At 40.5% G+C, this 25,866-nt stretch overlaps 1 protein-coding gene across 4 annotated transcripts in view; it reads left to right on the top strand.

Moving 5' to 3' along the window:
• FLNB (filamin B) overlaps window positions 1-23,147 on the top strand; it is a 107,714-nt gene extending 84,567 nt beyond the window's left edge. For all 4 annotated transcript variants that reach the window (XM_029911159.1, XM_029911158.1, XM_029911157.1 and 1 more), the window contains 14 exons: window positions 296-424; window positions 1,107-1,280; window positions 2,111-2,269; window positions 2,717-2,920; window positions 3,920-4,072; window positions 5,077-5,199; window positions 7,396-7,662; window positions 8,554-8,691; window positions 8,790-8,905; window positions 11,008-11,140; window positions 12,601-12,777; window positions 17,023-17,241; window positions 18,984-19,187; window positions 22,211-23,147. In XM_029911159.1, the coding sequence (XP_029767019.1) occupies window positions 296-424; window positions 1,107-1,280; window positions 2,111-2,269; window positions 2,717-2,920; window positions 3,920-4,072; window positions 5,077-5,199; window positions 7,396-7,662; window positions 8,554-8,691; window positions 8,790-8,905; window positions 11,008-11,140; window positions 12,601-12,777; window positions 17,023-17,241; window positions 18,984-19,187; window positions 22,211-22,398 (2,384 nt within the window). In that variant the 3' untranslated portion in view covers window positions 22,399-23,147. The remainder of the gene's footprint in view (window positions 1-295; window positions 425-1,106; window positions 1,281-2,110; window positions 2,270-2,716; window positions 2,921-3,919; window positions 4,073-5,076; window positions 5,200-7,395; window positions 7,663-8,553; window positions 8,692-8,789; window positions 8,906-11,007; window positions 11,141-12,600; window positions 12,778-17,022; window positions 17,242-18,983; window positions 19,188-22,210) is intronic.
• Window positions 23,148-25,866: the final 2,719 nt, after the last annotated feature.

Genomic DNA, 25,866 nt, shown 5'->3' with positions numbered 1-25,866 from the left:
TGTTTGTGACTTGCTAACAAGTCTCCCATCTTGGCCCAGAATGAGCTGAGCAATATGTTTAGGAGCTGGGAAGAAGACTGGCATGTTCGTTGCAATTCCTTGGTTTTTAGAAGAATCTCCAATATTTTTATGTAATGGTAAAAGGAAGGTTCCAAGGAATTATGTATGCCAAACTTAACACTAGAAAAGCTAAGATCTTGTAAATCATTGAATAAACATCCAATGCTTCTAAACCCCCAAAATGTGGTTTTATGCATATTTTCATTGTCTGGTTTATCTCTTAAATCCTCTGTAGAGAGCCCACTACAGTTCTATGTAAACTATCCGAACAGTGGAAACGTGTCTGCCTATGGACCTGGTCTCATTTATGGTATAGCAAACAAACCAGCGACTTTTACCATTGTCACAGAAGATGCTGGAGAGGGTGAGTTCTTTAAGAGGGATGGTAAATATTGTTTTAACCAAACTTTAATTCTATACAAACAAGCCTAAAGCAATTTCAAACACGGCAGATGTAATCTGTATGCATAATTGAACTTAGAACATCACTATTAGTTTATGACTTAACTTACTGGAAATAACCTTTGAATAACTTTTTCTCTATTTAACTTGTTAGCTGGGATTCTATAAGGGAAAACTAAAGTTAAATGCTGACATGAGTAGACTTTGTTTAGGTCAGACTCCTTTTGACTCCTTTTTTCTGAATTCTAACTTGCACACAGCAGAGTAAAAACTGTAACATCATTTCCTGTTACACAGGAGTATTTCAGACTGTTTCCTGGAATAATAAACTTGGCTTAATTTGGAGGGGGGAGGAGTGGAATTCATTAGCCAGTAAATTGACTCTGAAAAGTCAGTGTTTCATGAATCGAATGTAGTAGATTGAATCATGCTCTGTCAAGGCTGCCTTGGCACACTTCTAGCTGGCTGAAGCAAATGGCTCTTCAGTTTTATCCTTTCAGAAAAAGAATTTTAGCAGAACAGTAAACCTCAAACTGAATACTATGTAATACATTTATTAGTAACTGATGCCTTCTTTACAGCTACCTTGCCTCTTTAAATTTTATTTAAAGGTTACTCAATTAAAATACTACTTTCTATAACAGGTGGACTGGACTTGGCTATTGAAGGACCTTCAAAAGCAGAAATTAGCTGCATTGATAACAAAGATGGCACTTGCACAGTCACTTACCTGCCAACCCTACCTGGAGATTACAGCATACTGGTGAAGTACAATGACAAACACATCCCAGGCAGCCCATTCACTGCCAAGATCACAGGTATGAAAAACACACTAATTGTTTTGACACAGTAATTAACTGTTCCAATCAACAGATGGTCAGATTCCAGAGTGTAATCCAACTGCCTCTTCAGTGTATAACTGCAAAATTGGGAAGTTACTCTCTGGCCTGCAGTCTGGGTGAGGTAGCCAATTTTATGTTGTCAGTGAAGTCTACACATTAGCCTTGTGAATTAACCTGTAAGGCTAGTAACTTACTCTATTTAGTAATGTATGAGATTAGCTAGCACAAGAATGACAGTAATAAATTAAACTGCTCTAATGGTAAGCGCATGGGATGAGAGGAGGACCTGGAGGTCCTCCATCTAGCCTCACACTGGCTCAGAACGCCTTTAGGTGAGGTCTGCAGGTGTTCAAAGTGAAAACAGATGCAACAACCTTGTGACCCTGACCAGCTCACTTAAGTTACCAAGCTGGACTAAAAGAATCATGCTAAAGTGTCTTCCTAACATAATCTTGTTCCATATTTATCATTTCATGGAGTAGAATTCCAGATGTTCTTATGAGACCACCATAGTAGGACATGATAAATAGACTAAGATATAGGAGCCAATAGAACTGAAGCTCTTCTGGACCAGTTACTTAACTAGACCCATATAAATACACCAGATATCAGCTATATGTTATCAGGTGGTGGTTTTCAAAGCACTAGTGTGTTTTATCAGATCAAGCAAACAAGGCAGAGTATGCTGTTGGCTCAGACTGATGGTCTGACAGAGCCAGGAACAGGATGTGGGCCTCCCAGCTCAACCTGCATTATAAAGCTAGTCATATATAAATCTTAACTGGAATCTGCTTGTATTTTTGTAGATGATGGCAGAAGAAGATCCCAAGTTAAGCTTGGTTCTGCTGCTGACTTCTTGCTGGACATTAACGAGTCTGATCTCAGCCTCTTAACAGCCAGTATTAGAGCCCCGTCTGGTCGTGATGAGCCTTGTCTTTTGAAAAGATTACCCAATAACCACATTGGTAAGCTCAGCCTCTTCTCGAGAAAGGAAACTAAAATGCTGTCTTGCAGTTGTTACTAGCTGATCATTCACTAGCTTGTGGACTGGGTTGATCTCTTTCCAGTGTCCTCCAATCCTCACCTGGCAAGTGTTGGCCAGGAACAGAATGGGTATGGAGACTGAATGCCTGGCTCACCCTTTATGTAATACTCCATGCTGGGGTTGAGGCACATCTCTAGGTGCACTGATGCTACCCATGACTAATCAATTGGATTAACAATCTTCTAGAGCCTGGCATTCCCTATTGGCCCCTTAAATGTGAACTGCAGCTACACAGCAAAATTAAAAGACTTAATTGCTTTCTCAGTGCAGTGCTTTTTGATTCACGTGACAAGGGTTTTAATCAGGTGGCATGTATGCAAACCTATAAACCAGCCTCTTATTTCTGCTGTGATTGTCTGCCTTGTAGGTATCTCATTCATTCCACGAGAAGTAGGCGAACACCTTGTCAGCATTAAGAAAAATGGAAGTCATGTGCCAAACAGCCCTGTATCTATCATGGTGGTTCAGTCAGAGATTGGAGATGCCAGCAGAGCGAAAGTTTCAGGCCGCGGCTTGATAGAAGGACGCACGTTTGAGATGTGTGACTTCATTGTAGATACAAGAGATGCAGGTTAGTGCTATGTGAAGGGTCCATTTTGGAACAGTGCTTCAGCACACTTCTCTTCTTCTGAGGGAGGCCTGAGTTACGGGCTCTTCAGGATGGTGCCTTTCTGATGTTTGGATTATCCATTCGAAACTACTCCAAGCAATGCAGCTGCTCCTTTCTTCCCCAGATCCATGTTGTCCGTCCAACTGTCAGTCCTGAAGCACAATCCCAAAGTTGTCTCTAATGCAAAGTGTGAATCAGTTGCTGGCCCCAAACATTCTTCTTAGAAGTATTCGTGCTACTAAATTTTAATGCTATTCAAGTTCTCTTTGAAAGGCTTTACACTTGTTTACAACTGTCTCTGCCTGTTAGCTTAGTCTTAGGTGTTACTTCTACTAGATTCAAGAAGCAGATTTTATTTGATATTTTGCATATAGTAGCTTTCCTGACTTTTTTCCCCCCATGTAGTAGGATTTCTCCTTTTCTCCCTCCCGGCCCCTCTCGCAACAGGGGAAGGTGCACTTACAAAGTCAGGAAAATGTGGCTGTAAAACTGCCAGTTTCTGACATGGAATCCAAGTATAGTACCTGAAACTTCTTCCCCTGTCTGAAACTAATTGACTGAGTACTGACAACATAATAATCTAAGAACTCAAAAACAGGTTATACTTGACTGGGTGGGTAGTATGTTTTTTGTTTTATATTTTAAAAAAACCAAACACTGAAGAGCTGTGTAAGCTCAAAGGCTTCTCTCACCAACAGACGTCGGTCAAATAAAAGATATTACCTCACCTACCTTGTCTCTCTGGTTATCCAATGGTAGCCAGAACATACTGCAATACAAATAGTCTAATGCTATCTTTATTCAAGGCTTCATGTGACTAGTTCATCCATACACTGAAATGACTGGCTGGCTTACTTCAAAATCAATTGCCAAGCTTGGATTTGAACCATATTTGACTTGTTCATAACTCGAATTTTTTTGACTATATGTGAGGCTAAACTAACATGTTGCAACTTGTAGGTTATGGTGGGATCTCCCTGGCGGTTGAAGGACCTAGTAAGGTGGATATTCAAACAGAAGACCTAGAAGATGGAACCTGTCAAGTATCCTATTTTCCAACTGTACCTGGTGTGTACATAGTGTCCACTAAATTTGCAGATGAGCATGTTCCAGGTAAGAAGGAATGGCTTACAGCTTGCTGTACCTGAGTCAGGGACTTAATACCTCCTAGCTCCTGTACTGGTTCCATTGTTTTATATTTGTTGCCTTGGCTGTGACCTGTTTGATGCAGACGTTGGGATGTGCTTGTCTTGAACCATCAGGGCCTTAAGGGATCACTGAGGTAACATCAAGGGAAGATGTGTTCTGCATCTCGAATACCAGTCTATCAGCCATATTAAATGATGCTCAAAAGACAAAATGGTAGCTTAGAATGCAGGGGGGTGTTTAGTGGGTTACATGATCCAGTTTACCTCTCCCAGAGTAACTGCTTTAGAGAGGGAAAAGACCAAGAATATTGGTGGGACCACCCCTCAAGCAAAGGAAAGGATACTAGAAGGCCCTAATTTCTGAACCAAGCCCCTCTGCTGCTGAATTCACACTGCATACTAATGCAGGAGGGAAAAGGAATCTCAAATCCTGACCTAAGTGATACTTTCTGCAGGTGCACAGACACCAGGATTAGTCATCCTCTTCTGCAAGCATGTTCAGAGCAGGGGGAGCCCCAGTACCATAACTTGGGTATGGGAGGAGTGGATTTCTCCCTTCAGTGTCTGCATGCACACACAAACTTGTCTCTGAAGAAATGTGTAGTAGTGGTGGCCTTGATTGGAGAGGAATCAAAAAGGCACTTACTCAAATAGAGTAGCTGGTCCATTAATCTTGCTAGTTCTTCAGTTGCTGCGTAGGATTAGATAGCAAATGGTACCAATATCAGAATCTTCAACCTTTGGGTTCTTCGCTCTTCGTCATAAGGAGTGAGTGTCCAAAATTTCTTAGCCGTGGCGATTATATCTATTTACTGTCTTTGGCTATGCATTGACTAAGTATCTTTTATTTCTCATCTGTTACTTTAGATTTTTCAAGTTAGTGTAACTGTTTCAATCCTTAATGAATTTAAGTGTAGGATTTTTCATTCTTTCAAATATTTCCAAGCTGAAATGCTGTGCTACTTACAGGTAGTCCATTTACTGTGAAAATAAGTGGTGAAGGAAGAGTGAAGGAGAGTATCACACGTGCAAGAGGAACTCCCTCTGTTGCAACAGTTGGAAGCATGTGTGACCTTAACTTGAAAATTCCAGGTAACACTTCCCAACTGGCTATTCTACTGCACAAGGTTTAACTTTGTTTTACATCCATGCCTCACTTCCCACAGAAAGTATAGTGGGAACATTGAACCTGCAAATGATTGCTTGTTTAGCATGCTGCTAGCTAAAATGTTAAATGTCTTAATGAGACCTGAAACTTATTTAGAGTGGATTTATATTTTAATTCTCAGATGAATTAGTTAAGCCATTTAAAAAGTAGGCTGTAACAATGTTTAACAAATGGAGGAATAACTTACTAAATAAATAAAATCAAACCACATATAGTGAAGTGGAAAGTAGAGCTATACAACAATTATTGTACTAACTTAACCTATAGACAATTTCTGTGTAACTCTTGTTTGTATTTTTACTTGGCAAACTTGAGGGAAACATAGGCTTTTAACAATATAACCTTTAAATCCACTATTGCTTCCTTGGTGTGTTGTAACTATTTCTTAATGCTTATGAAATATTTTCAGTGAAGTTTTTCATTCAGCAAATGGTATTTAGATGTTCATAATACAAATTAGTTATCTATATTCTCTAAAGTGAGAACTTGTGTAAACCACAGCTATAAGACCTGAGCCACTTGCTTATTTACTGTTTCTAGTGGAAGAACTTTATAGCTGTATTTTGACAATATTTCTCAACTTCTATTACAATAACTGTCCCAGCTGTTCTTGCATCTTCCCCTCCCTTTATTTCATTTCCTTACTGCCTTCTCTTAGTAACTCGGTTTCAAATAGCTGTATCTCTGTAGAAACTCCCTCATTTGAATTACTTCTGTCTGCTGAGCTGAAAGACAATTGCCCAGCTCAGTTGAGAGCACCTCTGTCATATTTTCATGGCTGGAGGAGCTACTGTCAGGAGCCAGACTTTCCAGTCAGAGTGCTCAGTGGAGGTTTTGTAGGGATGGAGGGTACATTTTTAACACTGGGCGCATGGCGTCTGAGTGGCAGTGTGCTCACATTTAATTACCCAGCCTGACTTGCATAAAATCCCATTCTTACTGAGCATGGTGTTAAAAAGTGAATATCCGTGGGCAGAAACGTCCTGCGTTAAGGGAGGGAATTTCAAAGAATTAAGTGAAGTTCAATAGGCAAGCAAATCTCCTATTTGCCCCCTTAAAAACAACCAGAAAAGTGACTTGTAGCTACTTCCATAATGTGGAGGTGAGGCCTAACTGTCCTGAAGTGGTGGTATACCCAATCTGTAAGACTTAACAACCAGGTAAGACAGGTGTCAAAAATCTGTCTGGGGATTGGTCTTGTTTTGAGCAGGGGGTTGGACTAGATCTCCTGAGGTCCCTTGCAACCCTGATATTCTGATTCATATTTCCTACTTTTTGGATTAGGTAAATGACCTTATGGTGAACAAATACCTTACTTTCAAGAATTATTCTGAGTTAAACCACAATATTCTGAAATTATTTCCATGATATTGGTGACTGGTTTTATGAATGTCACCATCAGTATGCTCCTTTATATCTCGAATAATTATGCAGGCTTTTCATGCCTTAATGGCTGGCTGATATTTCACCTCTTCCTAGGAAACTACCTGGATATTGCTGGGCTAGGGTAAATGACTCCACTGTGAAGACCATGGAAATCCATGCATATTAGCTCTTGTTTAATAGAAGATGGTCATGTCCATGGTGCTCTGCAAGCATGATCCTAAATCTGTGTAACATTTTGTCACTTAAAAACAAGAAAGATTAGACCATTTATGGGTCTTACTCAACAATGCCAGGCAGTACAGATGTATGTTCTCAAGCGTAATGTCTTCCATACTAGGAGAGTAGAACTACAGAAATGGTGTATTCTGCCCTTGTCAGGGAGCTCTGGATTGCCCTATTGGCACCTGTTGGACTTGGAAGTAGTTCTGATAGACTGTAAAACTCCTAGCCCAGAGACTGAAAGTTACCATGCCAGATAAAGGTGTGGATTCTTTGCAGTTGGGTCTGGGATAGCCTTGGCAGGACCAAGCATGGATGCACAGATTCATTTAAAAATTAAGTGAAAGCTAAAATTCATTATTCTTTAATCTAGCCCATAATAGATTTGCTCGCATCTGTTTAGGTGGAATATTTTTACAAGTACCTAAGGGAGTTGGCCCTGCAAAGCCCATTGACTCAAATCTCAACCTTAATTATTTTGTTCCATTAGTGACTGCTAACCTCTTTCTATCTAGAAATTGATAGTGGTGATATGACAGCCCAGGTAACTAGCCCCTCTGGAAGAACGGCCGATGCAGAAATAAATGAAGTTGGAAAAAACACGTACTGTGTCCGCTTTGTGCCACAAGAAATGGGGGTCCATACTGTGAATGTCAAATACAGAGGACAGCATGTCCCAGGCAGTCCTTTCCAATTCACTGTTGGGCCACTTGGTGAAGGGGGAGCTAATAAAGTAAGAGCTGGAGGTCCAGGACTTGAGAGAGCAGAAGCTGGCATCCCAGGTGAGAATTCCTTGACTTCACTACCAAACTCCTGTAGCTTGGAATACAATATTGCATGTTTGGCTTTAGAGCAGCAAGTCAGGTAGTACACTATAGTAAACTGCTGTAAACAGGACTGTATAGCTCGATGGCTCAACTAGAGCTTAGTTGTAATATTAGTGCATCACTTCAAGCTGTGTAGTGTACAGCTGAAATACAGGCCAAGGAAAATAACAAATACAGCTGCATTGCATGGGTGGAGAACATCTTGTATAGGAATCTTCAGCTTTTTAAATTCGTGTCCAGTGACATGCCATATATTGATAGGACTGTGGTAACCCCAAGGTTGTCTTGACTAGGAACTGACACCTGTCTTACCTTTTAGCTAAATGGCACAAACCCCTAGTAGGCACTGCAAAACACTGATGCAACTTGCTTGGGTCTACCTTAGCCTAATGCCAGTGCAGCACATCTACACTAGGGATTTGCATCTGTGTTGCTAAATCAGTGCAAAAAAGTACAGATGGGGCCTAAAAATATAACTTTAACATTTATTCTAACTTTATAGAGAACTCTCACCAGGTTGGGCTTTGACTCAGACAACTGTAGTAAACCTGACTGATTCAATGAATAGAGGCAGAATTATATGTTGAAGGTGCTTGTAGTTTCAACCTCAGTGGTCAGTAACACTACCTGAGAATGAATTAACTGTTACTATTTTTCTAAATCTAAATGGTACAACTGTTAGTCTTTTTGTCTATTGCTTACACATGGTAGAAGCCATCACCATGGTATATCAGTATTTTTCAAACCATTGCATAGGGAATATTATACTTCTTGACAAGAAGGACTCAAAATCTTCACTAGCAGTTAGTCTCCAGTGAGAACTCTGCTTGTATGCTTTGTCAACAGCTGAATTCAGTATATGGACAAGAGAAGCTGGAGCTGGAGGGCTTTCTATTGCAGTAGAAGGCCCAAGTAAAGCAGAAATTGCCTTTGAAGACCATAAAGATGGCTCTTGTGGTGTATCCTACATTGCTCAAGATCCTGGTATGTAGTGAGACCAAATACTATTGAAATCACTGCTTTGGAAATTTCTGTAGTTATTTTTTTTTGGGTTCCTTACGAACTACTTCCTTGTCTTTCAGGTAACTATGAGGTGTCCATAAAGTTCAATGATGAGCATATTCCAGAAAGCCCCTACCTAGTTCCTGTCATCGAACCTTCAGATGATGCTCGTAGACTCACTGTTACTAGCCTTCAGGTGAGACATAAGGAAGCATCTTCATAATTTACCACATGCTGACTGATTTTTGTCCTTGTTCTCAAAGAGGCTGTAATAATTCTGTCTTATGTTTATTAGGTGATCAGTTTTAAATAGATTCCTACTTCCACATCCAAATGAAACTTAAAAGCAACTGAAAGCCCTTTGGCAATCAAGGGAGATGTAACTAGTCTAGAGGAGATTCTTAAAGGTCAACCTCTAAACAACTAGTATTTAAAACGTATTAGCCATGCTTCAGTTGCAAACACTAGGAGATTTGGGAATTCAAGTAAGAGAGAGGGGGAACAGTGGTCCTGTAAAACTTGGAATTGCTCCTCCAACTAGCTGGCAGAGTTGCCTATGAGTTGAATGAACCTATAGCTTCTAGTATAGCCTAGAGCCCCTTATCCCTGAAACATCTCTTGTAATGTGAACACTCACTGTGTTTACTCAAGTAATGCTGAGTTGACTTGTAAGGGTACACGTTTAAGCCACAGTTTTAAACCCAAACAAAACTGTGTACACTAACTTAATCAAGCATTTACTTTAGACTTGTTCTGAGAATCCATGTGGGCAAATAGATGAATACAAGGCAGTAATTCACTTATGTGCCAATGTCCTAAAACCACAGACTTGAACCATTTGAGCTGCATAAACAGCAGCAAATGTAAGTGAATTCCAGCTTTGTACTCATTCTGGGCTCATCTGTTATACTTAACCACAAAAAAAAACCATGAGTTGCTGCTTGTATTTTAATACAAGTAACATTAAAGGTGTGGTTTAAACCTAAAAACAAGACACTTGGAAGTGAGACTGAGAACCCAGTGTAAGTTAGTATGTTGTGCCTAGAGCTTGCTGCACTTGAACTGTTCAAGTGGCTCTTGCTAGAGTTCTTGTTCTAGGTTGGTGAGATCACTCTCTTCCTTGTCTTTAACACAACCTGATTAAACCTAGATAGAATCTTAATTCTTTTTCATAGTTTAAAATTAAAGTTGACATTTAACATGGGGTAGTAATTCTTCTGAGAGCCTAAACAAGGAGTTGCATGGACCTTAATTAGTCACTGTGGTATTGATGATTTTCTTGTGTTTCATTTAAAGACTTTTGACAGGATTGCTCTTAACTACTTTCTCTGCAGAGGGAGATAAAGCTGAATATTCTGTATGACCTGTTCAAAAACCTGCACCATCAGTTACATTTTTCATGGGTGCATTTTAATTTAACTTAAATTCTACTCAGTTACATTTATTTCCCTCTTCAGGATATAGCTGCAAATGGGATCAGGTAAAGTATGTTCTTGTTACAAAGCATTATAGTCAACATGGCTAAAGCATAACCAAATGCAACCATTCCTCAGTGATAAGGACCCTATCAATTGCATGAATAACTATGACATACACTTGGGACTGATTACTTGTTGAAGTCAAACGCAGACTATTGATCTCTTTACATAGCATAGCAACATCTGGTTTCATGTTAGTTAATCTTTAGTTTGTCATTTGTCACTTGTGATGACACTAAATATCACCTTGCAGGAAATTTAAAATGCATTTAGATCCTCTGACAGCTGCGTTGATAGACTTGTCTTACTTCTGAATTAATGTTGGAATGAATCAGCAGACTGGAAGTAGAACTATAGCTAATATGTAACTAATGTCTCAAACATCTGAGAACTGACTCCACCTCCAGTGATAGTGGGTGACCGATATTGAACATTATTGGTGATTGCATCATGACAGAGTAGGAGTATGAAACTATTGATGGAATGTCAAATTCCTAGCCATAAGTAAACAAGCCTTGTTGGGTAGCTGTAGAAAGTGTGTAATATGGTTTCCCAGTTAATCATTAACTGACAAGTCCACTGTTAATGTCTACTGGACACAAGTCTGCCATTTTTAAAACGGCAAACAATGAAGATAATGCAGAGAGAGCGCTTATGGTCAGGATAACTTAACTCTCAAATACTCAACTATGCCTTTGTTTCCTAGCACTAATTTTTTTGGTAACTAAACGTAGTGTCCTTGTAAATATTCTGTTAACAATGTCTGTCTCAAACCACTGAAAAAACTAAACTTGGTAATCTAAATATATTGCCTTCTTAGGAATCTGGATTAAAAGTTAACCAGCCAGCATCTTTTGCTATAAGGCTTAATGGAGCTAAGGGCAAGATAGATGCTAAAGTTCATAGCCCCTCTGGAGCTGTAGAAGAATGTCATGTTTCTGAACTGGAGCCTGGTAAGAACTTGTATAAATGAGAGCCTACTGTATTTTAAACATGGCACAGATTTCCATATCTTGGATATTAATAGTTGATCACTTCCTAAGTACAGTGGTTGAATATCATGTTCACACCAGCTGACTATTCTCTTTGCACCACCAAAGTAGCTGGCAACTCAAATCATTCTGACTTACTAGAAAACCAGAAAAGTAAGCAACTAGTCTGGAAACTTGCCTTTTGGAACTATTCCAACTAGAATTGTCCCGTCAGATTGTGGTGTATTTTCTTGCCCAGTCTCAAATCAACTCAATGTAAACCCTTTGTAAAAATTAAAGGGAAAATGTTTGATCATTTGAAGAATACCTTACTTCAGGGGGCTAGAATTGCGTAGCTACCTGTCTTGCTCAGTATAAATTCCTGAGTTCCAAGTACTCCCTGTTCACTGGTATTGTAGTGAAATTTGCACATAGTGCTGTTACTGAAACTTTTTGTTCTGGGTGCTGCAAAGTACTTTGTTCTGTAACAGTCCGTACAGAATCTGATTCTTCCTAAAGGTGAAATAGGTTTTGTTCAAATCTACGTTTTCAATTGGTGCTTGGCTGACATGGATTGCTACAGAAATAAAAACGTTTTTTAAATTTTCTTGTGTAAAGAATAGTCAATGATTTCCCATTTGTTACTGTTTTCCTTTTACAGACTTTGGTACAGCAGTTCATTTCAAAGTCTAAATGACTATGGGAAAGACTTGCTGTTCAACTTCAAAAGCAGTTAGCACAGTTCTGTCGTTAATGTTGGGTATGCTGTTTGCCTCTGGCACAGTGTTTCTGATGCCTGGAAACAGAACTTAAGTGAAATTCAGACTCTGAAGTCAATGGGACTTTCCTACAAATGTCAGTGGGAGTTGCTCAAAGACTCAAATAGCCTTTTTCCTTGGGTTAATGTGTGAAGCCTAAAATGCGGTATGGTCAAGTGACTCTTACCTGTGGAACCCCAAGTTAACTTAGCAATCATCCCTGAGTTGCATATTCCCATTTCTATTTGAGAGGGGATTTGACTTGACTTGATCCATATACCCAATGGATAACAGGTTGTGCTTTAAGCAATAATAGGAAAGCTGTGCTGTCCTTGGGCTGGCTTACTCTCTAGGTCACAAAAGTAAATGCAGCTGGTGATCTTAACTGATGCATAAGGCAAATGGCTCTACTAGCCAGTCTATCTAAAGCTATATTGGTTTTTCAGTACAGCTAACAGTTAAGATCACTCACTTCTAAACAAGATGGGGAAGATAAGTTTGGTCAATAATATGGTGCCATGAAGAGTTTGACAAAGTCCTACTTCAGGTTGAAAGCAGGACAACTTGTGCAATCCAACTTGGCTATTCTGGGTCCTCAAATTTTACTGAATGTTAGGGAGTTTGTCTGTTTTTACATCCTCACTGGCAATATTAGTGAAATATTTCACTGTGCTTGTCTTACAGATAAGTATGCTGTTCGTTTCATCCCACATGAAAATGGTATTCACTCCATTGATGTGAAGTTTAATGGAAGCCATGTGGTAGGCAGCCCATTTAAAGTCCGAGTCGGGGAACCAGGGCAGGCAGGCAATCCAGCACTTGTTACTGCATATGGACCTGGCCTAGAGAGTGGTATCACAGGTAACTTCCCTCTTAAAATTCTGAAATCAGACTGAAAATACTGTTTAGCCCAATGGAAATTCCCCTTTCTAATGCTTCCAAAAAGCTGATTTTTATACAACCGTAAATGTTTACTTTCTCCTTGCCAAGGCAGCTAAACTAACAAGCGTATGTTCTTCCGCCTTTATTTTCTCATACGCATTCTTATTCTGCCTTGTTATAAAGCTTACTAAGATTGTAAAACCAACAATTTGCAGGATTAAAGACATCAAATTCTGGTGATTGAAGCAAAGATTTCAGTTGTATTGGTGAGCAACTTGACTAAGCAAATCTGTGCCAGTTAGCTCCACTCAACTTAGGTGGTCCCTTGGAGTTTGGGAAATACTTTGGCTTTATTCCCACATGGGAAGCTCTAACACATGAGGTATGCAGAAGAAGATGAAGGTATTATTATTTTTTTTAAATAAAGGCATTTTAAACTCATTGTCCAAAGAGCTTTGGAAGAGAATTGATAGTGCAGCTTGAAAATTATTCAAGCCCAGATCCACAAAGGGACTTAGGTGTTGCAATGCTGAGCATCATGGGGATTAACTTTTAGGTGCCTAGAATATCACAATCAACAAAGGCTGAGTGAGGTGCTTAGACTCCTATACAATGAATGTGGGAGAGGTAAGTGTCTTGGAATGCAATCCAGAAAAGTCAGGCCACTAGGCAGGGAGCTACCTAAACTGGCCAATGGGAGATGCTGACAAGGAGGGGTGTGTCCCTTGGCTCCATCCCTCCCTGAGAGAGATCACTCACTCTGCTTAGTGATCCACAAACAGGAACCAGTCTCCTGGAGTCAGGTGGTTTAGGTGCTTAAGTATCTTCTTGTGAGTGAGTTAGATGCCTGCCTTGCTCCACACAACCACTTTTAGCTCAGTGGTTGTTGCACTTGCCTGGTATGAGAGAGAGGTTTGATTTCCCCCTTCTAGCAGAAGGGGAGTGCTCTGACCACTGAGCTGTGGGGTATTCTGTTGAGATACTCACTGACTCTCCATTGAAGCTGTTCTGCTGTGGATAAATGAGTGATTGGAGCAGGGACGCTGGAGTCTGGGTCTCGCTTTTCAGGTGGGTGCCCTAACTACTGGACTACAGTAAGTTCCACTCTGGTCCAGTGACTTAAATATTTATCCACAGTGGATCATTTTCAACAGATTGATGGAGCCCCACATCACAATATAGCATACCCAGTGCATAGAACACTTCACTAAGAGGTAGGAGACGCTTGTTCAATACTAGTTTCTCTCTGGCAGAGGGGGGAAATGGAACCTGGGTCTCCCACATCCCAGGTGAGTAGTGTGACCCAGTGGTTAGGAGTTATAATGTAGGTGGCGCCTCTGGTGAGATTTTTCTAATGGACCCAATCTGGTAGGTGACCTCTGAGCACACCTACTAGATAGGTGGACGAATGTCTATCTTGCCCAGTTTGTGAATTGCTCTGGGGCTTGGGTGGGAAATAAGTGTTTGGGCACTTAGAGGGACAACTGTGTGTTGTGTGCGCCCCCACCCTCCCAAGAGGCCAGAACTTGGGTGCCATGTGAGTTTAGGCACCTACAGGGTTCACCAGGAATTCTGTAGATTGCAGTGGAGCTTAAACCTGGGACTTAAGCTCCTAAGTACCTTTGTGGATTGGGGTCTCCAAGTAAAGGTGAAGATCTTCTCTACGTAATGAAACGCTAGATTTCCCAACTCAAATTATATTGCTAGATAACACAAGCATCTAGTCAGTGGTCTACTTCCTGCTTGCACTTAGCAATTTTAGAAGTTTAAGGGGGTCTTTAAATTTAAGCTTTGGCTGCTGTTTAAGGAGAAATTACATCTCTCGATTGTGTATTAGGAACAGTATAGAGAATGTTTGTTTGTTTAAAATCTTGCTTAAATAGTGCTCTAGTTGGAAGTCTGGAATCTCCATTATTTCAGCTCTCCTGCCTGCAAATAGTCTGCCAGTTTCTTTAAACATTCAAACAAATGAAGGTATCTTAACTTTACCCTTTGTAATCAAATACAAAGACATTCTTGTGCTCATATTATGGACAGTTTAAATTATGCCAAAACACTGTAGCCAACTAAAACTTAAGCCTTTTCATTTTGATGTGTGTAGTGATGTCACCCACAGCTAGCATGGTTCCTCCCCCCTTTGTTTCCTTTCTCCCTGCTGTGGACTCTGCAGTACTTCCATTCTGCAAAGGTAGAATGTAGATCCCTGGCAATCCCTGTTTAAAGCTGTTCCTGGCAGTGCAACTAGTGGCGTGCAGAAGAGCAGTGATGGATATAAAATATCCCCACCTTTTTTACCCTATGGAAACGAAAGTCACCCTTGACACTACCCACTGACACATTTCAGATGGAATTTTTTAAATCCATAAACATGTAACTCAGTGACTTTTGCAGTGAATGACACCAGTATTAACTCAAGGAATGTGGTCAATGATCCTTTATGGAACTAAGTTCATGTTAACCTGGAAACTGGGAGTCCTGCCATGTTGCCTCCAGCAAACAATTGGCCAGTCTGAAGGACTCTAGGGTTTGGTAGCAACTAGCTAGGAACACTTGAAACCATCTTTCCCTCCTAGTCCCTTAAATCTGCAGAAAAGGGCAGTTGATTGTAAACAAACATTGATGGAATTCACAGCTATGGGAGGTTCAAATTGAATACTAACACACTCAGAGGGTATGTCTACACATGGATTTAAAAAAAAAAAAAAACCCCACGGTTGACCCAGGTCAGCTAGCTGAGGCTTGGGCTCCAGCTCTGGGGGCTGAAAAATTGCTGTGTAGATGTTTGGGCTAAGGTTGGAGCCCAAGCGCTGGGATCCTGCAAGAGTGAGGGTCCCAGAGCTCAGGCTGCATTCAGAGCCCAAATGTCTGCACTGCAATTTTTAGCCCTGCATTCTGAGCCAGCCAAGGATGTGCCACAGGTCTCTTGTCCCTGTGTAGTCATACCCATAGCTGCACAAGCAGAGAAAGGGAATAGATTCCCATGCTGCATGGTGTAAACTGATCACTTACTGAGGTAAGGAAAGAATGCTCTCCCAATATACACATTGAATTGGAGTAAAAGAGAATCTTCTTCCCAAGGACAGAATATTGGCTATTGCCAGAGAAGATGCCATATTATGGGGGCTCCATAGTCTGATACAGGATTGCACATCTATATCCCTCCAGTCCCCATGGTAGCAGGCATTCTGCTAAACAGTCCTGCTTTGCACTGGTGGGAAAACCGGAATTAGCACTTCTGTTCCATCTGTTGCCCTATTTAAAGACTTAAACTAGACTAGGAATAATAAACCTTGGAAAGGGAATTTTAAGATTAATTGTAGTATTTGGACATCTGTGCACAGCTGACCTGCTTCAAGATTGCAGTTATTGAGGCTACAGATAGCTGACAGTAACCTGAGACTGAAAGCTTTGCTTAAAGCTTTCTGTGTAATGTTGATAGCATTGTGCTGTTACTGCTAACACACATCAATACTCCACTGTATTGAACTGATGCTAGAACTAAACCAAAGCTTTGTTTCTACTCAAGCAGAATGCTTGGAGGGCTACCCAAGGCGATCTGAATAACTGTTTTGCAAGTGATGTATTCACACCAGCGACACTTGGCCAAGATAAATCTTTGATCTACTGACCACTCTTAAGGGGGTCTTCTGTGATGGGTGGCTATAATCATGCAGGGAGGTTGGGATCTTATCTGGGTTTAGGACTGGAGCAGAGCTATGTCAGTATAGGCTGCAAAGGGGACTGAAAAGTGTTTCTTAAGAGTTTCGTTCCCTTTAAATTAGCCTCTCGTATCATAAAAGATCCTCCCCAATTCCTGTTAAACTCTTGAGGGGCTTTTCTCCTCCATGTTTCTGATGCCCAAGAAATGGGCAAAAGCATTTGATTAGGAATTGACAATAATGGTCAAATGTAGAGCTGAGGTAACCCCACTGAAATAACTAGTTTCATTAGCGTGAGGCCAGAATAAGTGAGTGGAACTGGGCCAAAGAGCTTGACCTACTGTTTCAAAGCATCAACATCATTTAGATTACTCATGGCTGTCTTTTTGTTACATACACTGTAAAGGTGACCAAGCTTTTCAGTACCATATTCTTGCCTGCCTTTACTAGCTGAATCACACGTTGATCTTGTGTAACGGTACGTGCTGGTGATTGCATAAATAGGTAAGCATTACCACTTTTCCTGCACCCTTGTGTTTATTCTTTATGCTAAACCTCTCTCCAGGATTGCAATCGGAGTTTCACATAAACACAACCAAAGCTGGTCCAGGAACGCTGTCCGTTACAATTGAAGGGCCCTCAAAGGTGAAAATGGACTGCCAGGAAACTCCTGAGGGTTATGATGTCATGTATACACCTATGGCTCCAGGAAACTACCTAATTGGAATTAAATATGGTGGACCTAACCATATAGTGGGCAGCCCTTTCAAGGCAAAAGTCACAGGTAAAAATACTAACCAGTGATGGCATAAACTAAAGACTACTAATTTAGTTCTCTGTAGCATATCTCAGTGCAATACTGCAAAGGGATTTATTGGCAGCAATGTTGAAGACTATCAAGGGCAGAGCATTCCCCACCTCTCAGATCTTCTAGATCAGGGGTAGGCAGCCTATGACACACGTGAGCCGATTTTCAGTGGCACTCACACTGCCTGGGTCCTGGCCACCGGTCTGGGGGCTCTGCATTTTAATTTTAAATGAAGCTTCTAAACATTTTAAAAACCCTATTTACTTTACATACAACAATAGTTATATATTATAGACTTGTAGAAAGAGACCTTCTAAAAACGTTAAAATGTATTCCTGGCATGCGAAACCTTAACTCCGAGTGAATAAACGAAGACTCGGCACACCACTTCTGAAAGGTTGCTGACCCCTGTTCTAGATAATGAGATTCTATTTCAGAACAAGTTGAGACAGGCACCACTAAGGTGCTTGCTATTGAAAGCTTGTCCATGGCTGAACAAAAACTTCCCTATAACATACTGAAAAGATAGTAACTTCAGCATACTGCATTGGGGGTGAAACATAGCTCACTTTTTCCCAGTGACAACTACAAAACTTCTCTTGCCCTGATAAGTCATATTTACTGGATGCCATCTCATCTTTTCCTTTTCCTTAAAGGAAGGGAACCTCTTTAAGGACAAGGGCCTGTGTATCTACAGATAATGGTACCTTCTGAACAGCTTTCTTAAGAAAATACAGGAAAACTCAGTGGACTTTGTCTGCTAATACTGTGCTCAAAGCATGGAATGGACACTGCACAACTTGTCTTAGCTGTCCCATCTGTAAAATGCCACCACACTCATGTGCAAAGTCCTGGGCAGACTATTTTCAGAGTTTTCTACAAAATTGCACCCACTCTGTTCTACCAACTCAAATGTATGAAATCTCACTGGTCTTAGCAACTCAAGCACAATACTCCTTTCTCTCAGACAGTTTTTCACTTCACGAAATCTGAAGTCCCTGTTGGCTTTCAAGCACTGCAGATGTCTTGGTGTTGGCTTAAAAGCACTGGGGTACTATTGCTTCCAGAAGTAATAGCAAATGTTCATTCAAATCATCTATCATAGTAGGTGCAAATCTGCAAAAGCATAATGAACAAGTCCATCTTTAAATATTGCCCAATACTTAATCATGGTTCATGTACTACTCTTAAACTGTTTGCAAGCATAACTAGCACCTGGTTTGTAAATCAAAATGCAAGAGTTCAAGAAATAGAAAAATCTTGATTACTTGCCGTGTGAAGTCTGCAGTGTGCATATTACCATGCTAGATGCAAACTGAATACTTAGTATTAGCCTCCTGTACTGCTGAAGCAAAAATCCCTCTTGAGTGGAAGAGTGCTAATACTGTTCTCTAACAACCTCTTTATACCAGCACAGGCCTGAGTGCTTTTCTTCCTGATTTGAAACCAGGTTCACAACATACTTAGAGTAGGCAGTGAACAGAAGAGAACTGAATTACAAGAAGTCTGTTTTATTAGGGCATGGATGTGCCATGTTTGTGTAGTGTTGATAGTGAATCCTTGTTTCTGATAGAACCTCCAGGTGGTACTGCAGTGAGGTGATTAAGATCAAAATATATTAATCCAGCCTATTGACATAACTACTTTCTCGACTTCCCAGAATTCCTTCTAAATGTACTGAGAAACCTGCCGATTACAAATCTGTCTTCCTTTTTTAGGCCAGCGACTGGTTAGCCCAGGCAGTGCAAATGAAACTAGCTCAATCATGGTGGAATCAGTGACTAGGTCATCAACAGAAACTTGCTACAGTGCCATTCCCAAGTCTACATCTGATGCCAGCAGAGTGACTTCCAGAGGTGCAGGACTCTCAAAGGCTTTTGTGGGTCAAAAAAGCAGCTTTACTGTAGACTGCAGCAAAGCAGGTATGGGTTTAAGAATTTGATCTCAAAGCAATATGTATCTGCAACTGTTTAATTTATGGAGGATGGAAAACTTAGCTCTTGGATCCCAGGGTGGTAAACTTCCAGCTAACTGAATCGATCTCATAGGAATGTGACTGTGCTGTGAGCTGCCTGTTGGCCATTAATCAGAACTGAATGTGAGTGGCACTCACCTGACTCATCAGGCATAAACTAGCCTAGTGGCAGGAAGAAAGGGAATAATCAGTTGTGTTGCAAGACAAACCTCCTCCTCCCACAGCATGGATTTCAACTGTTATGTAGCTCTAATGGAAGATTGTGCACAGCACAAAGTACCATGCCTATGGGGCCAAATAAACTAATGATTGAGTAGATAACAGACCCTGCCTGAACAATTAGGGCATCTACACTTGCAGATGTAGAGTGCTGTGAGTTAAACCCACCTTCGTAGAGCGCAGTAGGGAAAGCGCTGCAGTCTGTCCACACTGACTGCTTCAAGCGCACTGGCGTGGCCACATTTGCAGCACTTGCAGCGGCATTATGGGCAGCTATCCCAGCATGCAAATGACGGCAACGTGCTTTCAAATGGGGGATGGGGTGGTGTGTGTATGTTGGGGGAGAGTGGGGTTTTTGGGGTGCTGAGTGTCAGCATGCTGTCTTGTACATTCAGACAACCCCCCCTCCCCCCAAAGCAAACAAAATGTTTGCTTTTTCTTGGAGCTGATAAGCAGCCGGCTTCTCCGAAACGGAGCTTTGAAAGGGCATTTCCGCATTCCTGCAACCGATTTCACAACAATGCCAAGAGTGGCCACTTGACTTAAGGGGATTATGGGACGTTTCCGGAGGCTGATCACAGCGCAGTAACGCAACACCTCGTTCACACTGGCACCGCAGTGCTCCAGCAGGGGCGCAGCAAATGTTATTCCACTTGCTGAGGTGGAGTACCAGCAGCGCTGTAGCTGCAGAGTCAGAGTGCTCTTCGTGCCTTGCCAGTGTGGATGGGGAGTGAGCTAGGGCGCCTGGGGCTGCTTTATTGCACTGTAACTCACAAGTGTAGCCAAGGCCTTAGGTTTACTTTGTAGAGTCCCTGGCTCAGACACTAAGGGAGCAGGGTTAAAAGATGCAAGTGAAGTGTTCAGGGTGATAAGCACATGTCACTAGTAATCTTCATTTAATGACATCCTGTAAATCCCAACAATTAATGAGCCAACTTTCATAGGTGTCACAAAGGATGCTTTATAGTGGAAAAGATAGCATGGCCTTATTTGTAGGTTATAAGTTTGAAGTATCTTAAAGCAAAAATTGTACAGTTTTTTACAGTACTTGTCCCTCTTTCTTGTGCTGTAAATTCTGGTTCTGGCAGCTTAGTCCTTCTTTTCAATTTATGGTTAACATTGATAACTGAATTTAAAAAATGAACTCTAAAAGCATTGACACCTTGAGGGTTAACTAGCAAAGTTAAGAGTGCCAGATGATGGCTCTGCCCAAAGAGTGTCTGTCAGCTTTGCAACCTTGAATTAAAGATGTGGATGGATGGAATTTTTTAAAAGGCAATTTAACAGATAAGCTCTACTCTTTTTAAGAGGTATTTTTTTAAATTTGCAGCCCCTTGCTAAGTTGTAAACAGTATTACGACAGACCAAATAAATATTTTAAACTTGCTTGGCATAGCTAAGCCCCTTTGAACTTTTTCCTAAAATGGCTTTACACTCCTGAAATTTTCCTTTTGTAAACTGCAAGTTACAAGCAGATGACTCATTTAAGTTGCCTTTTTACTATTTTAATTTGCCTTTTATGACTTTTTTACAGTCCTCCTTCAAGGTGGCACATTTTGTTAGTGTTGGCCATCAAAAATAATCCTTATGAAACTGCTGCTTTGATTTGGGCTTTCTTTACCTTAAGGATAACTAGATATTGTCCTTTCCATGGCTGCCAGTGGGTCCTATTCTTTGAAAATTTCAGTGGCATTTAACAGACCTTCACTGTGCTTTGCCAAGCATTTTTTTCTGCAATACCTTGCTCTGGAGTTTCTTTTGCACCCAGTTCCAGTTTCCCTCTAATTCTCTGGGGAATTCATTGAGTCCACCCTTATATTTGACCCACTTCTCCAGTGTGGTACTAACTTCCTCAGATTTAAGCCCTTCCAAATGCCATTGCTAAACTGCTTGTGATCCTTGCCCATAAAGCTACAAGTGTAATAAGCTATACTGTTACCTGCTCCAGACTAATGGAATCTGAGTCATGGCACCACTGTTGGGGTTCCCCAAAAACCCATTCAACTCCACTCTCATCACTCAGGTTCCTTTATTTGACCTACATCAAAGCTGCACTAGTTGATCAGACGGAAGTGTAGGGGGTGGATCTAGGGTGTACCACACATCCAAAATTATACAGCAAACTTTTCCTTTACATACACTGCCACATTGTTGCATTTACTATACATTGCATCAATGTTTTGGGATTGTCTTGGTTCCTTTATAGGAACCAGTCCCTGTACAGCATGTATTGTCCATGCACAACTTACTCTTAACCCTGGAATATTATGTAGGAGGTAATCTTATCCATGATCTTGTCCTCTGTAAATGGTTCCCTGGGTATTCCTCCTCTTTTTAGCTAGTACAGACATTGTTTCCAGCCTGCTGATCCATTTACCTCCCTAATCCTGTCTCCCAAGACAAGGCCCCACCCATGTCCAATTACTCACGTCAAGCCAGGCCAATGATGGTAGCAACATCTAGTATGCAGGTCAGGCACTATACATGCAGATGAAATATTAGCTTAATGAGGGTGCTTCTTCCAAAGATGTAAATACAAAATCCTTCTAGGTTCTAAAATGGCTTAACCAAGCCTCCGACTATTGCTAGATAAACAAATCACTACAGTAATGGCCCAAAACACAGAACAAGATGGTAAGCACTTTGGGTTGGGAGACCATTTTTGTGGTGGTACAGTGTTCATTGCTGCAAGCCACCTGTTATTACCTAGCCATAATTATAAAAGCTAACAATTTCTCATTTGTACCATAGGTTCAAATATGCTGTTAGTTGGTGTCCATGGACCCACAACACCATGCGAAGAAGTTTCTGTGAAACACTTGGGAAACCACCAATACAATGTAATGTATGTGGTCAAAGAGAAGGGTGACTATATTCTGGCCGTGAAGTGGGGCGAAGCGCACATTCCTGGAAGTCCATTCCATGTCACTGTTCCTTAAGTTCTTCTAGGATCTAATCTTTGCATCTGCAATTCAGATTTATAAAAATACTGTTTGCAGTTCTGTTGTAAAATACAGTAGTATCTAGATACATGCAACTCACATTTCAATACATCCAAAAGTAAATTCTATAACTGTTTTTTAGAAGTGTTGCAACTTTTTACCTAAATATAATACAATGTAATGTAAATCTATTTAATATCCTTTTTAAAATTGTAACTTTAGTACTGTCAGTGGGTAACTATCAACATTGAGAATTGTGGATAACTAAGACACTAATTTCCTTTGTGGATGTTAAAGACTTGAGATATTGAAAACTGGAATTTGTCTTTTGTAATTGGGTATCTTAAACTACTGATTTGTTTTTTGACTGGAGACTTTACATTTAGTTGTGGAATGTGACTTGGGCTGTCCCCAGTTCAAATTCTTTTCTGTAAAGAAGTGAGGTAAAACTGGTACTAAATACGTGCCTTTGTATACTTGACCAATTTTAATACTTAACATTATGAAAAGCTATTAAAGTGGCACTACCACTCAACATGAGAATATTTTACAAATGCTTTGCCGATTGTTTACACTTAAGAGAAATTGCTTAATTTTGCTATAGCAAACTTTACGCTGCCAGGAAGTAACTTTCAGTCTGCTTTCAGCCCTTCTGCATTTAATGCCTTGTAAAACTATATTGTTAGCTTTTTTCCATGATGCTTGTAATGGTGGCTTTAATTAGCTTGGACTTCTAGTGAAACTTACTATTGCCAGTGTGTGATCAATCATTACTTTGGTCATAACTTCCCAAAAGTCTTTGCTTCTAAGCACAAACTCCAGTCAGTTGGTTTAAATCCTTTAAATCAAGTTATCCAAGCCAGGTGTGACTCCATACAGCTCAGAAGCCTCTCATAAAAGGAAAAGATCAAAAGGTTAGCATCACATTTGGGGTATTCACCTGCTCCAAACTTAACTTTAACTTTGAAAACTAGCTCTACACAGTAACATGTCTGAAATTATCAACGAATAACAGTGCTCTGAATCCACAAGGCAACCATAGTAGGCACAAGCTACTTGATCTGATTCTAATCCTTTTATGAGAACTGCAGTCCAAAGACTTCAGTAAAGCACCTTCATTTCCTGAAATCGCTTTCATGCTGCAAACTTTCTAAAATGCACAAGGGCTCATCCATCCTTCTTATGAGTAAGGAATGAACACTTAGTTCTAACTTTCGTGATAGTGAAGTTTTCCTCCATAACAAATGCTGAACTGAAGTTTTTACTGCCAACTGCTGTGGTCTGAGCACAATTTTTGGCTAAATAGCTTTAACTTTGTATGATGAGGAAGGATTTGTTGGAAATATGTTGATGCTTCCCTCCTAGCGAGAGGTTCCCACATATAGCTATTTTGTAGGAGTTGTATGTCGATGCACTACTTCTGAGCACAGTTTATTGGGGAAATTGAGTAGTTTTTTTTACTGTGCTTTGTGCCTTAATGTGAAATGCTTACTACATTGTAAACTAGGACGTAAAAACAAATAAAACTGGAATAAAATGCAAGATTGTAAAATTGTATCTTAACTTATTAAAACAATGTTGGCTTCATTAAAATGTGCATGTTAAAAACCACCTCAGATTGTCTTCTCCTATTTGAAGAAACAGTAGTTTTAGCTTGGTTAATACAGTAACATCACTCTTGTGTGGCATCATGTCTAACTTCCAGCCACATGTACATCTACTGTCCCTAAAACTAGTCACCAACAACAACCCTTCAGTCATGTTTGACCCTACTTTAGACTTGACTTGTGTTCTCATAATGAAACTATTTGGCCATGTCTAAAACTTTCCTGACTGTCTTGCTGCTAAAATGACTGGGCAGTAAAAGAGATTAAATCTAGGCAAAACCATCGTACTGCAGTGAGAGACTTCACAGTTTGAACTAGCAGCACTATGTGGTCTACCTTGTTGATACAGTTTTTAAGACAAATAGTGACTTATGGATGCACAGTAAAAAATAAGCCATATGCACTATGTACTGTCTCCACTCCTCAATTACTGTCTGTCATGCTCATCATTGGTATTTTTAACTTTTCAGTTCATGCTCAACCACACCTGCTTCACTTAAATTAGCTGTTTATAAGTTGAAATTGTGTGGAGGATGTGTAGTAAACATCTGACTGTGCTTGGCTCAAAAGATGAGGCACTCGATGATAAATGAGTGGTTTACCAACTCCAAAGGCAGTAGGTGGACTGAATGGCTTGCAGATGGGTAAAATATGGAGTCTGTGGGTACCATCCATGTGGGGTCTATAGTAATGAACATTTGGATGTTCAGTGAGTTTTGTTTTAAAGGAGTTGAAGGCTTCAGTCCAGTTCCCAGTAGAATAGTGTCCAGTCCTGACCCAGCACCTTGCTGGTAGTCTCAGCCAAGGATTTGCATGTGGCAACTGAACAGTCCTCACCCTTCCAAGTGAAGCGGAGTCTTTAAAAGCTGCTACTGTTCATGCTGGATCTGTTGTACTTCAGTTTGGATGGCTAATACATCAGCACTGATTTGGTCAGTCATTAAATTCCTTAAACTAATCAAAGATTTGTTTTGATGGTCCAAAACTCCCTTCTAGGCTAGGGGCTTTCCTTTGATAACTGAAAGGCAAAATCTGTATTTACTAAATCAGAAAAGGTGGGTGGCTTCCACCTGCTTATTACACCCTTATCTCCTTCGGTTTAACACAGCAATATGTTGCTGTAGAAACTAGCAGATGTTTCTGTAAACAAGCACTCCCACTCCAAATAATAGCTCTGAAACCAGAAACTCTGTCCATGTTACTGCTGCCAAGGAGGCTCCTGTATTGCATTTATGTCTTTCCTAGTTGCAACTGACCTAGCACAAAGCTAATGAAGCCAGATAAAGGCTGACATTTTCATTAATGTGAAACTATCCCACCTGTTGCAGCAAACAGTTGAGAAAATGGGTGTGCCTTTAGTGCTCGAACTCATGCTACCAAAGGGTTGCATACTGTGCTCTGGCAGAAGTTTCTCTTTTTGCCTGCTACCATTTAACCCTTCACTGCCTTATCCTGTAGCTGAACCTAAGAGTTGTCCTCTCAGCCCTTCATCCAGGTTACTTTTATGCGAGAATCTAAACACTGATTCTGTGCCACATTGCTATGTATACTATAGAATGCAGACAATTCTACCTGTCTGTACAATATACAAGGGCTGGTGTGACTTAGTATAAAAATCCAAGTGACTTATCCACAAAATTGAACTTGCTAAATGTATTGCTAGCAAATGCTGGGTTTAATGTAAAAACCCTCAAGTTTCATGTAACTTTTGTCATGCTGGCTGGTTTTGTCTCTACTCTGGGAGCAAAGTTTGCCCTATTGGAATCAAAACTTCAGCATTACAACCATAAAGCTTGAATTTTAGACATGTTAGAATAATTTAACTCAGGGTTCCCATCTGTGCTACACAAACCCATTA

The sequence above is a fragment of the Terrapene carolina genome, unplaced genomic scaffold, assembly GCF_002925995.2.
Source record: "Terrapene carolina triunguis isolate 2854851 unplaced genomic scaffold, T_m_triunguis-2.0 Scaffold89, whole genome shotgun sequence".
NCBI classification, from domain to species: domain Eukaryota; kingdom Metazoa; phylum Chordata; order Testudines; family Emydidae; genus Terrapene; species Terrapene triunguis.
Note: the sequence above shows the minus strand (reverse complement) of the source record. Positions and strands in the feature narration are given on the sequence as shown.